Source organism: Oxyura jamaicensis, chromosome 6 (assembly GCF_011077185.1).
Source record: "Oxyura jamaicensis isolate SHBP4307 breed ruddy duck chromosome 6, BPBGC_Ojam_1.0, whole genome shotgun sequence".
NCBI classification, from domain to species: Eukaryota; Metazoa; Chordata; class Aves; order Anseriformes; family Anatidae; genus Oxyura; species Oxyura jamaicensis.
In genome coordinates this window covers 32,403,327-32,421,150 of record NC_048898.1, presented here as the reverse complement: position 1 = coordinate 32,421,150, position 17,824 = coordinate 32,403,327, and the positions used below count along the sequence as shown (strand labels likewise).

At 44.1% G+C, this 17,824-nt stretch overlaps 1 protein-coding gene across 1 annotated transcript in view; it reads right to left on the bottom strand.

Annotated features, from left to right (window-relative positions):
• ZRANB1 (zinc finger RANBP2-type containing 1) overlaps positions 1 to 17,824 on the bottom strand; it is a 37,414-nt gene that overhangs the window by 16,108 nt on the left and 3,482 nt on the right. The window contains exons 2-3 of the mRNA XM_035329282.1: positions 10,981 to 11,078; positions 9,373 to 10,223 (exon numbers count right to left, since the gene is read on the bottom strand). Coding sequence (XP_035185173.1) covers positions 9,373 to 10,186 — 814 coding nt within the window. The 5' untranslated portion in view covers positions 10,187 to 10,223; positions 10,981 to 11,078. The remainder of the gene's footprint in view (positions 1 to 9,372; positions 10,224 to 10,980; positions 11,079 to 17,824) is intronic.

The window sequence follows — 17,824 nt, the reverse complement described above, 5'->3', positions numbered from 1 at the left end:
AAGAAACTTGCAAGTGATTCTTCTTCCAAAGGGAAACAAGAAAAAAAAAAAAGCATCTATACTTAAACTTACCTTACCTTCTAGGCTCTTTCTACTACCCAAAATAGTTGGAAGATACAGCAGATGAAAAGCCAGCTATCCAGAGGTGCTAAGGACCCTTGTGCTAGGAAACAGCTAGCAGAACATACTTGCTGTCATTTCATTTGATCAACAGCATTGAAGGAAAGTCATTCATTCATAGTACAGAGGTTACTTTATTGTATCTTCCCTTGTTAGCTTACCTTGAAAACAAACCAACAGATCTAAGAAATCAAACGCTTAGAGTGGTTTTTGAAATAAGTCTTTTTTCCCCTTCTAGGTACAGTTTAGAACAGCTTTGGAAGAGGATACAGAACGTTTCTCTTCAGCTCATGCTCTCTGCTACTTCCACAGCTATCACCTAGTTCTTCTCTTTGAGAGTAATTCTTTGAATTAGTCTTTATATCATTAAAGAGAAACCACACCCACAAACACACACTGCATCAACTCTGTGTTGCCGTAGTTTCTACGGCAAGAAAAGGAAAGAGCCCTGATACCTTCTACAGCCCCCAGGAACCTAACTTGTGTACCACATTCATATCAAGACCATTCATGCTGAACGCATTCCTTAGCGACAGTTATCAGAATCCATCATCTACAAGGTGTGGTAGAATTATCTTTAACAGTATCGGCTCCAATGTAAGACTTTTTAGTTGAGGGATTTTGAAATTAAGATCTTATTTTAGATAGCATTACATTGTTTTCTTATGAAACATGAGTTGGAGAAGCAGAACCTTAAAGCCCTCTTGAACGGAGAAGCACACAGAACACTAACTCACCACTAAGAAGAACCCCAATTTGCAGCAGCTCACAAGCAGGAAAGTAAGAATACAGATCCCAAAAGCAAGAAAACACTCCCCCCATATTCTGCAGCTGTATCTCTGTGCCGGTTTGTAAGGCAGAAGTTGAGCCACTATTTACCTATAGCCCACGATACTGGAAAAGGCAACAAGTCTTCCCTTCACTCAACTTCACAAAGACCCAGAAATCCATCAGAAGGGAAGGGGGAAGTCTCGATCAGGACACTCACTCCTGATTTTAAAAAATGCAAGCACCAGACAAAAAAGAGTGCCTACTACCAGGGAAGAAGAACGCTAACCACCGGGTTGCTAGTTCGTCCAGGATTTGGGAAAGGGTTCTTCAGTTGACCAGGAAGTCTATCATCTAAACAATTTATACATCAGTACGCAGAGCTTGTAAAGCTTTCAGAAAAAATGCAGAATGAAAATGGATTTTCAGTTGTAAGACATTTCTCTACAAAGTTATCGGCTCTACCTATTAAGCCTCTACAGATGAGAATTAGATTACTCATTTCAAGGGTAGTTAAAAGCAACAAATTCCACCACAGATGTCAGTCATACATCTACCGCTTTCCCAAGCGGTCAGAACTCCTCTTTTATTTCAATGAGAAGTGCTGTCACTGGTCAGAGTTTCAAGACTCTAAAGCATGCGTTAGAGGACCACAGCATGGGATGGATACATGACCAACAACTGTGCGCCCGTTACATTTCCACTCCTGGGTGGAACTAAGGCATACTAAGGAACAGGTACGGTTTTATCAGCGCATACTGCATTCATCCCAAGGACGCCGACTGTAGCATTTTACTTCCATACAGCTTTGGGAAACTGCTAAGGCTGCTTGTGAGGCACCACTGTAGCTCTGTATGTATACACAGATCTCCAAGTCACACAGTTTCATACTCATTTTCTTAAGATGAATCACGCCATGGCTTTGGCTCAAGATCACCTGTTGGCAAACACCCAAGAAACCACAGGGAAAGAAGAATCCTGACGGAAGAGCAGATTCTCTGCTACCTTATGACACCCTTTGTATCGTTATTTTAACTTAGGGACAACATCTTGCTAAAGATCAGCAGTCACTTCATACCCTTGTATTTTGAACACATCAAAACTAAGAGAAAAGATCTACAAAAAGATCTTTCAGTGGCAGATGACCAGACCCCAAAATTCCCAACAGTTCCAGTCACCCAGGCTGCCAAGCACACGCCACTACAGCCCTCAGACAGCATCCAAGCAATTTGTATTTGTCATTGTTCTTTTTAAGTCCCCCGAGAGAGCTGCTACAGCAGCTTCCTATCAAACTTCAGCAAGGACTGATGCTGGGAGGCAGTCGTGTGTGGTTTTGCAATGCCTTCAAGCACTTACTGCAAGCTGCAACAAGGATCTAAATCAGTGACATGTGCTGCTCGCAGTACTGCCAGTTCTTGCAGTTTATTCCCAAGTCTTGCAATACTTGGCATTCCAAGAAGTTCCTTCCATGTCCTAGAATTAATTACTGAAGTTGTTATATAAGTTTTCATTTGACAAGCACATTTCTACACCTCGCTGATGGGATTTAAGCTAATGATAGTACATAGGTGAAAAATGAGCAGGCCATATATGCTTTCTAGACCTTATTTTAAAAGCTGAGATTGTAAATGTGCTTTAGGTATGGGGCTGGCAACACTGCGAGAATTAAGTAACAGTGAAGGTGCCCTAAATGATGCACCAAGCGAGCAGTTAGAGCTGTGGAGGAGAGGGGATGTGCAAGCACCAGATCTGCTCATCCTCTGTTCTTTAACCCAAACAGCCAAGTGACTGAAGAAAAAAAAGTGGCGGCAGCTCCCTTTCACCACAAATCCAGGCAAGCTTGCTTCTGGATGTACCATGAGCTGTGCCCTAGCTGTGCTGTAATGGGAGTCCCAGCAGATGAACAAGGTACACAAAATCAAACCATACTAGGCTTGTTTTGCACAGTTTCCCCCTTACAGAGCCCATTACAAGCCTGTCTCCTTATAAGAAGTTTGTTCTTACAAACCTGCTGCACGCTATAATGCTTGGTGCTAATCTGCACCCAAACACCCCGAGGTAAGCACCCCGAGCATCGCTACAGCACCGCCTCTTCTGTGGTCACCACAAACCTCTTCAGCCCTCCCTACCAAAGTATCTACCCCATTTGAGCTGCTTCAGAACAGGGTAAGCTGCTGACAGTCCATCAGGTGCCAGCCAGCACTCTCCAAGGTTAAAACCCAATGCTGAGAGGAGACACAACAGTTTCTAAAACAGACTGCCAGAAGTCTGCACCAGGAAATGCAAGTCTTGCCACAAAATGAGGGGGGTAAACTTGCCTACACGCAGAATTCAAGCCAGTCTGCAGTTCTTGAATTCTGCATCACCGCTCCTAAATGAGCTCTTCGTGTTTTTGTTGACAAGGGGAGGCACATTCCTGCGGCTTTGATTTCTATCGGATGGATGGATGATGGCCTCCAATTCATTGCTTTAAATACAGCTTAACAAAACACTATTTACAAGCAACGTTACAGCAGTATTTACTGATGCTATAATTCACTACGTTTCATAAAACACAAGTGCCTGATTAGCTAAACAAGCAGCCTTTGGATCATGTTCCGATACAGCCCGTGCCAGTTGGATCACTCCCCGCTGACACCCACCGCATTCCTCGTGCTGTGGAAATGTCAAAGGAAGAGTGGCATTTGCCTCGAGATTGTTCACATAGCATCCCGAGTGCTCGGGCAGCCAGAGCTCTGGCTGGGGCACAGCTCTGATTGTTTACACGAGCTCCACGTATGCGAATGGATCCTTACAACACCGGGTACACTCCTGAGGCACAGCAAGGATAGTTTTTCTTTAAAGCACATTCCAGAAGTGGCAGCTTGACACTGCAGACCACAGGCTCTGCTCTGTGACCACTGGGCTCTCTCTCTCCTCCCCCACCACCAAGAGAAGTCTCTGCTTTGCTTAATGCACAGACACATGACTGCAGCCTGTCACCCTAAGCAACAGGACAGAATTAAGGGCTGCACCCAAGTCCAGAGAAGTTACCAGGGCTCAGCTGCGTTCCCTTGCACAACTCAGCCATTTCCTCTTCTTACATTCGTTCACAGCACTGGGAGCCAACATTTTTTCTTCTACTAGTAAAACCCAAGCTCTTACCGAGAACTCAGACCTGGAATACACAACCTCAGTGCACATGAGACAGTCTTTCTGTATAACCTTCAGAACCTCCAAGTTTTAAAAAAATATTAATTACCCACTAACAACTATTCGTACAAGGCCGCTCCTGCACTGTTCCTGCTGCAGCCGTTACAGGCATCTTCATCAGATACCAGATGTTATCTTTGCTTATTTAGTAACCCCATAATTAGGCTAGTTGCAAGAACTAGAACTCCTTCAGCTAAGATACTATTCAATTTTTTCTTTAGAACATGTAAATATTTACAAGGCTTAGTGCACCTAAGCAAACTTGGAAATACACAACAGCTTACAAGCCATCTACAAAGCTAAATCCTATTCGCCTTAATTGCAGTCTCAATGATTTCAAAACCACCAGGTGTGACGTTCCCAAAGAAAACACCGTACAGCAACCTTTATTTACCTCACTCTTACTGGAGCACGCAGGCTGGCACAGCCTGCAAATGCACTACTCCACTTCTTTTGGACAGACTGCGATGCAGTTCTGCCATTTGTGCACAGGGCACCAAGAGGCTGAAGGGTACAAAACTGGGCAGAACTGAAACATCGATCGGGGCAGGAGGAGCCACCAGCTCTTCCAACGGATCCCAGGTTTAAATGCACAGGGAGAGACTAAAGGCAAGCAAGGGCAGAGAATATTAACCCTCACTTTGACCACACTTGCTGTCTATTTCCTTACAGGTTCCTCTGCATTGCTTAAATAAATACAACTTTTTTGCTAAATTAATAGAGAAGTGTGAACAAGTCTTTGGGGTCAGATAAAATATCTGAACAACAACCTAAAAACACGAGATTTCTTTGAATCAGCAAACTCTGCACGTTGCATCTCTTGGTTTCTCAAGCTCTGCAGCTTGCATCAACTTAAGAATAAGCAGCTGCCAAGAAGGCGTGTACCTCAAACTGGAAATGCATAATGTTCTTCTTTCCACACAAACAGCCCTTGCACCTACAGAGTCCACACAGTATGTTCCCAACACGTTACGAAGCAGCAGAACACACATGAAGGACTGCTGGAGGAGGTCCCTATGCCCTCTCCTGTCAGTCAGATGTTTCCAAACCCCAGTTGCACTGACAGCTGGTCACTTGCTTGCACAGTTGCACCCTAAACAGAGGGGGAACGGAGAAGTATGAATGATTTTTTAAGTTAGCTATTGGTGTTTCCAGGGCAAATAACTATTCTTGATCGTTACTCAGTTATTTTTAGTATAAAACACTGAGCCTTTAAATGAAGTCAAGAAACCAAAATAAAAATATACTTAGGGAGTCTACGTTTTCTACCCAGGAGCAAGGAATGCAAAGTCTTACATGGTCTGAAAGATACACAACAACAGCAGGAACGTGTACACAATACACACAAGCACAAATGTAGTTATGGCAGAACAAAACCCACCAGGATGGTCCTCATCCAGGTGAAAGCTGCACGTTACATCACTGCTACCTGGCACAGATGAGGAGTTTGCCAAGTCATGCTTCCCAGCGTCACGAGGTACCACAAGGGGAAGGAGGACAGGTTGTACAGCTCACACAGGGCCTTCTCCCTCGGTCATTCAACAGGCACTGTTTGCTGTATTTAGCCACGGCCAGCACAGCAGGTAATCACCTGTCTGTGACTGGTTCATGCCTCACTTCCCCCAGACACGTCAGGAGAGCCTGAAGTGACACTAGGAAGGCGCAACGCACTGCCTCTCCCCACCTCCTGCACTCGTTTCCACCCATCCACTTCCCACTCCCTCATTACAGCTCTGACAACGCACAGCAGGGTTTAGATGAGGAGGAAACTGCTCTGGGTTTGTTAACCAGCAACCAAAGAACCACCCCCCGCTAAAACAGCCCTTAGTTAAACTTAGCAAGCTTCGTTTCCATCAGCAGGACTGCTTTCCAGGCGTACTGCATGCAAACAGACGGAGGACAGTGACAAGCAGAAGAAGGTGGCCTCTCTCCACTGCAGCTGCGCCAGGATGCTGCCCAGCAAACACCCCCTGCGTCTAGGCAGGGCTGCTCTCCTTCCCCACTAGGGTGGCAGACGCTTGGGTCAGACACCTGGCACTGCTTCAGAAAACATGAGAAAGAGAGAGGAAAAAAATAAAGTCGTTGACAAAGGAACAACTAAGCAGGCCTGCATCGGGATATTAGGAATGTGCAGTCCTTTTAAGGACGCACCGCAAAACAAGATTCATTACGGATTGCTCCAAATATTTGGGGTTTGTTTAGGAAACATACTCCTAGCTGTTTCTCTCAGACAGAGAGGAGGAATGCATGCCTAGCTGATTTTGGAGACACCATCTGCAGCAGAAAGTCTGGCCCACGATGGAAGCTACCTTACTGACCTGAACTGAAAAGAAAAGCACACTCCTGCAGCAGTTAATATCAGGACCAGAAAAGAAAGGAAAAGGAGAAGAAATACAGCTCACCCTTAACCTGTGAGCTACAGTTCAAGCTCAGGAGTTAAACACACACCCTGAGAACCCCAGAAGCACCCTGCAGCAACCACACTCTGTCAGTGCCACTGTGAGGCCAGCCCTGAAGCACCACGCCCCAAACTCTACAGGTACTGGGGTTGTGACCATCCTCCTCCACTTGTACTACGTAACCCAGAGCCACCTCTAACCAGGCACTTAACCCAGCCCTACCTGGCCCCACAGCAGCACTGCTCTGCTTACACGCTGGAGGGTAATTTAATATATATTAGCCTTTTTTTTTCCTCCAATTCCTTCTCTCCAAGAATCGAGTCACCTTGGTCTTTGCATTAACCTCATACTAGGCCAACACAAATGAAAGTGGTGTCACGTCACACAACAGCCCCGTGTGCTAGGTGCTTCGATCTTGGTAGCTAAACCACACTGAATCCTAGCTCTAAAACCTCATCTTTTTGAAAAGGGATCATTTGAAGGATTTAACAATTGCTGCATACAAACAAGTCAGGAACAAAACCAACACATTTAGCTCCGTTTACTTGCAGAGTGTGAAAGGGGTGATGCTGCTAAGCCTGGATAGGAACGAGCATCCTGCATCGAGGAAACTGCTCGTGCTGAAACACAGGAGGCGCGCTCCTCCCAGTCTGTACAGCCTAGAGGTGAAAGGAATAGAGGCCTTGATGGTTGCCTTGTCTTGCCAAGGATTGCTCCTACTCTCGCTGCTCTGATCAGTTCAGAACTGTTGGAGAGACCAGGTGGAGCTTTCCCTGAAGTCACAAATAAAGATTAATCTCTGCCACAGAAGAAATACTTGGAGCGAGTGGACCCTGCACAAGTGATGGGTGCTGTCTGAAGGTACTGAACCCTAACAAGCCGCTGCTCGTCACCTGCGCTATGCTGAGACTACACACCAGCTCTTCCGCAAGCTTACCTGACATTTAGAACTAACATTTTTTTTATTATTTTGTAACTGTGTTTGTCTAAAAACTGACAAGCATTCAGCTCAGCTAGAAATTCACACAAGCTCTCCAGCTGGCTAGCAAACAATAACTTATTAAGCCACGATAGCTCAGCTCATTTGGATGGTAAGAACATGTGCTTCAGGCCCAATTGTTCAATCAAGATTCAAGTTGCTTTAAGCACGTCACACTAAGCCGACAGAACAACCAGCACAAACGTGGCTTGCTGCTCTTCGAATTACCGAACTTCTACGCCCCTCACACACAGATGTGCTCTGCAAAGCATCCAGAGAGCTCAGCACAAGATACTGTGAAGCTTTAATTAGTCTTCCTAAGGTAATTCCCGCTGCCAGCGACATTTGGAAAAACATGCTATAGCAAGTTGAAGTTATAGAAAGGAATCTATGAGCTCCTTCAGCAGAACAGTAGTGCGATTCTGCACACACAACTCCACGTGAACCACAGCCTTCTCATTAAGTTATTAGGACACCTGAGATACCTTCAAACTATCCTCATTTGAGCAGAACCAAATCATTAGTGCCTTACAGAATTTGTAAGGTTTTAAATTTCGCATGCCAATTTATAAGCAGAGGCACTTTAAACACAAATAAATTCACTTTCTTAAACAGGAGATTACTACCATGTCCACATAGATTAACTCTGAAAATGCAAGGTATTTTGAGTAACACTGGAATATCAAAAAAAATCACTGTTGAAAAAGCAGAGGGGAAAAAGCACCCTAATATGTAATACAATTGCTATTAGAATTCAAGAGCGATGCTTGGGAGCCTCAGGAATGACCTCCAAGAGTTGATGCCGGGTATTTAGTAACTTACAGAATGTCATACAGAGCTTCAGTTGCTTCATTTGAGAAGAAGGCTCTGCATGTCTGCTACCACGTAAGAAGCAGAAGGTACCAGGAAATCTAGCTATTTTCCAAAATGAAGTATGTCTGAAGCTACTTATGCAACCAAAAAAACCCAAGAAGCTATGAAGTGACTTCATGGAACCCTGAGGAACAGCATGAGACATCCTAGTAAAGTAAAGCATTTCAAATGAAGCGTTTTACACTAAAAATAGTGGTGTATTTCAAGTGTTTAATCCGCATGTATGCTAGGGCAAGAGGTATCTGCCTCTGGGAAGTTACCGCACAAAAGTTAACTCACAAGGTCAGTAACTGGAGAAAACCCTGCTCTCACATGTCTCTGATCTTTAACAGCACTGGGAGAGTTATCCAGCATTTCCTTGGGAAAGCATTAAAACATAAAACAAAATTGCATTTGAATTTTTTGAAGCAGTTGCCTATAAAAATACTTTCCGAGCGCCTGTAAACATTTACACCACAGTATCTGTATTAACACAACATTATTACTGTCAAGGTCAGGATTACACATGCAGTTTCTTGGAGCTACATATTTTGGTGTTATTTTTAACATCTGACAGAGCATCTTGTACTGTTGTGAGCTCTACACTGTTTACAAATACTCCCAAGCCGCAGCTGCTGCTTCTACTAGCATATCTCGCTATAGCAAAGAGAAGAGTAATTTCAAACATCCAGTAAAAGCTTTTTTTATCCTTTTAAATACAATTCTATATGTACTACAGTGTTCTCTAGATTGGTTTTTAGCTTTCTCTACTTTTGGACTACGCAGCAGAACAACAGGATTTTGTTACGAGGTTATTTATTCCAACAAAAGGACAAAGCTGCCCACGCATAGCTGCGAGACATCTCTAGCCCTGTTCAGTTTGTGGATGAACTCTGCACCCTCTATTAGCAGGTGTTATTTCAGGTTTCCTTTTAAAAATTAAAGCACAAGGATTAAAAACAACTGTTTCAGAACCAAATGTCAAGTTTACTCTTAAATCCTCATTCCCCCCAAACACCCAACCACTACGCTACGAGCATAAGGTAGCAACGAACAACTTACCCACGCAAGCATTTAGAAACAGCCAGTCAGTCTTTTTCATTCTATTTTTTATTTGCTTTAGTTTTTTGAAGTCAACTTCAAGTTCTTCCTTGCTGCCGACAGCTCCAGCCAATTCAATTCTTTGGAAGTCCATTTTCACATCGGATTCGCGTTTGGTTGTAGGCGGAGATCTTCTTTGGCTATTCCCACTACTACAGCTCCCCCTCCACCGAGCTCTGTCTTGCTCGTTTATGATTGAAGAAGCCTCGTCTGTGTCTGCCAGTTCTATTGCTTCGATGTTGTTAGGTCTGGGGTGATCACACACCACGCATTTCCTGGCCTTCGCCCAGTTTTCGTATGTACAAACAGAACAAGTCCAGTGCTGAGCCCTTGTGTTCAGTTTATTTCTGTCATTATATTCCTCACACGGGTCAACAGAAAAAGGAACTGGTCTCGAACCAGACCCTGAAGACTGAGGGGACTCCGTGGGACTCCTGGTCCTACGTTGAGACAAGCACTGAGTACATCTTATTGCTCTTGGCCAGTTCAAGTACGTGCACATGTGGCACGACCATTTATTTGCACTTTCCATACTGTATGATGATTTAACCCTTGGTCTTGCACTAGAATCTGGACATATCAAAGGACTACTCCCTCCTTCGGTGCTTGTAGGATCCCAGTCTCGACCAATATCACTTGAACCACTTTTAAATGGATCTTCCGTGATAATTGTTCCACTAGGTCTCTGAGCACGGCACATGGTACATTTGATTGCAGATGGCCAATTTTCGTACGTACAATACTCACAAGCCCATTTAATTCCACGCTCTGTCATCGTGCACTTCTTGAAATGAACTGCGTCAGGCAGAAAGCTACATAATCAGAATACATCATTAGTACAGAACAACTGCATATGAGCTCTGTTCCCCCCAAAAATCTCAAATGAATTAAATTATAACCCGCTTGATGTGCACTGCACCGAAAAGTATGAAAGTTAACCCAGGCGAGGGGACAGTCATTATCTTCTTGATAGTATTAGGACACATTAGGTGTGGGGTGCCATGAGAAGGGCAAGACTTGAGCTGAATGGCTAATGCTTGAGCCACTCAGGTGCCAAAAATCAGGATTTCTTACTGTGGGAAAGAAAGGTCAGTCCTGCATTTCAGGAATTTCTTAAGTTTGGACAGAGGCTTCCAAAAACATTCAGAAGGCAGATATTAAGCATGGAGAATAGCGAAACAAAGGCCGGTAAGGCCACAGAAACAGGTGACAAATATTAAATTCTTGAAATAAAACTCAATATGAATGCAGCAGTACAGGAAAAAGGACAAACTAAGATCTGTACAGCAAGTCATCACAGGGCTGGAAGGAAGAGCTGTATCAGGTAGGCAGTTATACCAGTAAGCAGTTCTTTTGGATTAGCAAGCTGTAGGAGTTGACATAAAAGGCACACACTTCTTTTAAAAAAAACACATGCTTAACCAAGACTAGTCCTTGATTTGACACCACTCATAGCAGGTGTGCTATGAGGTTAAGTAACACCCACGAGCAAGCTCAAGCTGTGTGTGCTGACAAGCCAACATAGTGCTCCCATTCTACAATCCAGATTCCAGACCAATTCCAACTCACTTTTTCTCTAATGAAGAGGAGAGTCCGTCTTCATGCTGGCTCAGACCTTTTCCTCAGATTGCCAAATATGAAGGATGACACTAAGCAGATAACTATTCCTGTAAACAAGATGGAAACAGACTCATTATAGGTTGCCTCCTGGACCTGAGTAACCAGAAAGTTAATTATTAAATGCCACACCTATTCTGATCACAATTTAGGTGTTTAAACTCAGCCGTGGCCTGCTAATACTAACATACAGACCAGCTAAAATAAATCAACATTTGGAAGAACACGAGCAATCAGTTGATCTGCTAAAAAAAAATAAAAAAAATAAATGCAAGCAACCTCAAAGTCACCCCCTAAACATCCCTGAACACTCTCAGTGGAAACCAAAACTGAGGATGGGGAGGAAAAAAGCTTAATTTGCCGCCAGTTGGTATAGAGGTCACATGGGGGTAAAGACTAAGGCAGGTAGATAAAGGATAAGTAGGCACATGGGTGCTCTTTTCCCCCAACTATTGTTCTTGCTGCCTCCCTTCCATGGATCCCAGCAGGCAGGAGTTTTTTCCAGCAGCTCGACCCTGATCTATGCACCAGATCAGGTGGCTGCACGATCGAGGGGCTATCGTGTGGCCAGGAGAGAAGAGAGGACAGGCCGAGCCTTTTCACAGCAATCCATATTTATGGTGCGGGAAGGCAGATGGGCAGCCAGGAACCCACAAAGCTCTTTCCAGAAAGCTTGGGTTCTGCCATTACTTGTTTGAGCTGCCTGCAGAGCACTCCACTCCCACCGATACATCATAAAACTGTGTCAGGCTAGGGAATGTGCTGCGAAGGCAGTTCGGCTTCCTACTGCTTCCCCTCCACAACTTGCTCAGAGAAGTTCATGCCCACTCTAAGAGGGGAGAAGAAAAATGAAAAAAAAGGAAGAACAAGATCATGCTGGGGTCCCCATATCTGTACAGGGGTAGAAGTCACGTAACAAGAACATGAAGTCAATACTACTGAAGGCAGTTTCTTTAAAGACTTTTCAGAAACTTGTAGAGAAAAAAGTGTGTTTATTCCAGAAAATAAACTAAGGCTTTGCCAAAGCAGTTCAAAACATGAGCACACGTAATGACAGATTTACCTATTCCGTTTGGTCAAGGGTTCTCCCCTACCACCATTCATGAAACACGCTTTTTAATGACTTTAACATTTAAGTAAGTTTATCCTCTGTATGAGCAACAAAGCTCTGAGACTGTAACTTTTTATGGTTCTACAGACAGTTGAAGACAGTTTTCAGAAACTTGGAGTGTGAACCAGCATGCTGTTGGTGCACCTGCCACCACCCCACAAGCAAAGAGCAGTTTCGCCCAGGCTGTGAAGACCAGAAAGCTGCTGCTCAAGTCGGTCAAAATCCAATACAAGTCTGGGAACACTTTCTACCCCATCTGAAGCCAGTATGTTGTGAGCTTTTTCTTTCCATCTCAAGTCAGACTGTTGTACAGTACGTGATGAAGCCTGAGAGGGAGCTGTGACTGGCTCCTCACCTGCCCTTTGTACAGCCTGAAACCCAGCAGCTCCCTTGCAAACAAATGGCAACCCCCAAGACAAGACACCTGGCATCTTGCTGACATTAAGGCTAGGAAAAGGGACTGACACTCAAGTTGAAAAGGGGCCGGCCATAAAAATGGTCTAAATAAATACAGAGGTATTATTTATGAATAATACCTGGGTTACAGAAGCCAAAACTTCTGAGGTATGAGCTCACTACCTCCAGACAAGGCTTCTGGTTATAATGAAGCAGGAAGACAAAAAGGCAGTGCCCACAAAGTGCAGGTGCGTGCCTCAATGTCCAAAAAGCAACAGCAGGCAAGAAATTAAAACCCGCAGAACTCCAAGCAAGTACCAATTGATCAGTATATAGAAAGCGTCCTGAATACATTCTGAACAGACTACTAGAGTAACTCAGTACATTAAATAGGACAATGTTAAATTATTATTAAATCAAATGACAAAACAAGTCACTGAACTGGCAGACTACCTTTTTATTAAATAATCAGAAAAGGTCACTTAAAAAATAATCAGAAAATTCTGCTTTGTTTCAAGAATGCTCCTGTTTTTAGGTGTATGGGAAAACACAAACTGGCATGCAGAAACTGGAAAAAAACATCAAGGCTTAAAAAACAAATTAAGGCAGGACGGATCTATATTCTCAATGACATAAGTCAACTATTCACAGCATCCGGAAGTTTATTCTCCTCTGGCTCAAACAGGGACCAAGGCAGGACTCCATGCCACAGGACAACACAGCCCCTGCCAGCCCCGTGAGCCCTGCCTGCAACATGGGTTCCTTGCTGGGGCTCTTGCCAGAGTCCACTGCTGCTGGCAGAAGCCCTGTGTCGTTGTACCAACAGGTCAGTGCTCCCACCTGAGCTCATTTCGCTTCTGAGTGATGACTTCCAAAGAAAACTAGCCTCACTCTGTCCTTACAGGCAGATGGAGGTAGCACCTCACGCCTTCAGCGAGATGTCTGAGGGCACAGAGCCACCCCAGCCCAGCAGCGCTGCCGCTACGCTCCTAAAAGCAAACCTGCGTTTATTTTGGTTTCAGAACTCTGTGAAGCAACTTGTTTGGAAAACCACACACACCACTCCTGTAATCAAACGCAGAATCTATTAACTCAACAGCTTACGAGTGCAGATGTAACACCTTCCACACATCCAACCACAAAAAGGAGCGGGGAGAAGCAGGGCTGCAAGTCTGAGCAAGAGATCAAAGGGCACTTTCGCTGACAGTATTCTTCCTACGCTCCAAAATGTGGCATTTAAATGCAGGTCTGCTGAGAAAGAGCCTCACTCTGACAGCTGTAGTTGTTGACTAACAGCTGGATAATGTTGCTGTGAAGTTTATACATAAATATGTGCTAACAGAGGATGGACAAACAACCTTCAGAAGAATTTCCTATGATTAACTCCGCATAGTCTGACACATTCAGGGAAATGTTCCCCCTTTTACATCACTGCCCCAAGTTCTTTTTTGGTTACCTGTAAGAAAAGTCATACTTCCTAGAAAGCTGAAGTTGGTTCATACACAGATAAGATCTCCAGCTAAAGCTGTCGAGGGAAAACATGCTAAAGCCAAATATCTGGGCCATCATCACACATGGCTATGACAACACACATTACTCTGAACTCCGACAGCTGTGGCTGGCTTTGTTGTGTACAACTGCAGAGCACACCTAGGGGTACACAACGGATTTGAGCCAGCTGCTCGCAAGGGGAAAGGACCCAATGGTTCTGACTGCACTGCTTACAGAAGGACATTTAGAAACACTCTGAGCACTCCAGCAGGGGAATCTCCTCAAAGCCCGCAGTAACTTGTACCAAGGGCCTCTTCCAACAACAACAAAAAAATTAGCAATTTTCCAAAATCATTGTTCACATGCAATTTGCCTTGGCTGATTTTTTAAGGTGGAATTTCATTGACACTTTCTTCTCTTACCCTGCTACTTACACTTCTGCCTTGTTTTTTTTCCTATCACCTTCAGCGATTTGCTATTCTTGCATGACAGTTTTCTCAAGTATTCAGCTTGCAGCTCAACAGATCACTACATCAGAAAGAAAAAAAACTTTGAACCTGACTAAGCTCCTATAGTTTGAAGGAACAAACAATAGGTGCCGTTGTAGTCCCTGCAAATTAGATTTCTAAAAAGTGACCTTGTCAATGGGGTAACCAAATGAGATCAGCATTGAACCTGAAAGCTCAGCAATGACTATACGTTATACCAAAGAACAAAAGAATTACTGCGAAGTCACAGATGCAGAAGCATTTTCTGTATCAGGCTGGATACGCTCAGAACAAGGACTTCAACAAGTAAGCATAGTTTGTTCTGGTCATTAGGGCATTTCTTTAAGAGAGGACATTGTCCCAAACAGATCAGCTAAAAGGAAAAGAAGAGTCTTGCATCATGTTAGGAAAAGAGCAGTGAAAGCTTTTCTCCTCAGAGGGGGGTTTTCAGCAGACCAGCTAGGCACCGTGCAGAGAACACGCACTGGCTACCCATGCCACAGGCAGCAGGACCTGGGCTGCAGCTCCCCAGCACAAAGCCAACCACCCCGTACCCCCGAACATGGAAATGAAGCACAAGGCAGGGAGACTGTGGCAAACTAGAGACGGCTCCCATCCTCGTCCCTGTGAGAGCACTGCTTTGGGAGCACACAGGGACAGCCCTGGCTCTCTGAGCACTGGGGCTACGTGGTCGCTCCCATAGGAGGGGGAACACTGCTGTCCAGAGGCATCAGCAAGTCAAAACAGGCACAAACCTCAGTTCTGTTAAACACCAAATCCTTGCCACCTAAGTGACACCACCTATCCAGTACATCAGTGGTGGGGAAATAAAAAGGAAATGCTCGGGTTATAACTGAGTAGCTATTTACAATTTAGTATGTTAGAACTCATTCTTCTTCAGTTTTTATAGGCTAGGCTGTCAACAAATATTCTAAACTGCAGACCTCAACCTCACCCTTTTGCATCTACTCCTGTAAGCACGCAGCTGAAATCCAGAAGACGTGACCTTACGCAAATAAATGCACTACCAGAAACGCAGTTCTCTTGGCCAAGACGAATTCTGAAAAGCTGTGACTTCTGAAAACATTCAGGTCTGTTCACCAAGAGAACGCTGACGAGCTTCACTTACAGCTACATCAAAATGAAAGCAGTGTTTGGTTATGGATTCACATCTCATTGAAAAATGTCTCAAGTCTACTTTATTAAATATTTACCGTATTCAGAAAACAAATCACTCCAACTTTGCTCTATCTTTCCAATATTCTATTCACACGTCCCATCCAACTGTTGTCATTTCAAATACACCTTAAAGCCTGACTCCCTGTAAGCAAGAGAATTTAAGGTGAGATGATGCCTCCTTCTGCCAATGCAGTAAGAAGTCAAACTGCTGGGAAATTACTGATCTTCAGAGACTTCTGAAACACAGAAGTGGAAAGTGAGCTTCAGGTTCAGATGTAAATTATAGACAGACTCTTCTGCAGGCACAGGAATGCCTTTCCAACCCTAACAGATGTGTGACAGCGCTATGCACTCACTCTTCTTGCCTTTTTATTTTGAGGTTTACCCCCAAAGCACTTTTATGCTCTTGGGCTCTGCAGTTAAGCCTGCTGTAGGGTTTGCAAAGTAAATGCTCCCAATGTATTTGTTACTGAACTCCAATGGGTCAAAGTACGTATCCCTCTATTAAATTTATGACTAAATACTAGGAAAGCATTCACTGCTAAAAACAGGCTCTAAGAGACAAGAACAGTAGCTCACAACTCAGCGCTCTCATGTTTCAGGGGAGAGTTACATTTTTCTTCCTTTGGTTTTGGTGGTGGTGGTTTGGGGGGGGTTACACGTGTGCATTTCTGGTTTCTTTTTTTAAATCTCAGGTAACAACCGCTTAAATAAGATGTTGCCACACATTAGGAGGGACCAAATACAACTCTTACTCAGAAAAGAATACCATTTGGTAGAACACAAGTAAGCAGCTCAACGGTTACATAACACACGGCATCTCCCCCGTAACACTAAGCAAAACCAAGCAAGCAGACTCAAAATAATGAGCTCCAACAGAAAACTCACGGAAATACAGCCATCGACATTTAAAATACCTGATCACCACAAACAGGCAGCAGCAGCTGAATACGTACAAGATGTACAGATACAACAAATATCCATAATAAAAATGCAGTCTTTAAAACTGTTGCTTTACAACGCTTGCATTGGACAAAGTAAACAAGCTGAACGAGAGGCTTCTTTCTAAAAAGTAAGGTCGAATACAAAAAGATGGTTTATCTGTGTTTAGACTATATGCCTAAAACATGAGGCTCATTTTTGTGTTTAGATCTCAGCCACCCCTGCACAAGATGAGGAAAACCAGATGTCACACTCTGAACAAAAACACGCTGCGGAGTCAGACATCAAAACTCGAAGACACTTAAACCTGTCCAGCGAGCAAGGAATACTCTATTAAAATTTGTACGTCTGACATTCAGTTCTAGTAATTATCCTCTGGACCTCCCTAATCGTGGTTGACCATAAATTAGATCATGGCTAGATGCAGACATTCACCATTTGGCGGAGAAAAACCATCTGCCTCCAAATGAAAGAAGGAAACGCACTCTCAACATCAGCTATTGTGTAGTTTCCTCCTAATTAATGGCAAGCCACTCTCACATGCAGTTAGGGACTGTCTTTGGTGCACGCATTTGCGGTTGGGCTAGTTTTCAAGACTTCAAGTTCTAGCACAAAAAAGCCACACAAGCCATGCTCGCTGTTTCATCCGGCTCTTCTTAAGATACTGGCTAGACAGCAAGGTGTCAGAGAAAGACACACACCAAAAAGAGTTGTAACATTACAGCACGCTTAAAACTTTAATAACAACATCTGACTTTCTTTTAAACATTAGCAATCCTTATTTTGCTCACTACACATACCCAACAAATCAAGCAAGATATTCAGCTGCTGCAAAATTTCATAGCCACAGCCCCTGAGCAGTAAGCCCCCTGCTTTTGGGGAGTGGGGGGCGAGGGTGGGAGTAACTCACTGCCAGAGATAATACTGAGCAACCTTCCTGGAGTAAATCCTTCACAGCCCACAAGGTGACAATTATTTTTATCCCTGCCAAGCTGCAGAGGTCAAAAATAGGTAAACAGCCCAGCGGGCCTTCCCAGCGCTTCAGCACGATACAAGTTAGCTTCTCGATGAGCACAGGGTAAGGGGAAGCCTCGGTAGCTACAACCAAAGCCCCCAGGCCCATCTGACAGCGGACACCCAGATGACAACCAGATACTGCTGAGACACCTCAAACTAGCCCTGATTCCCC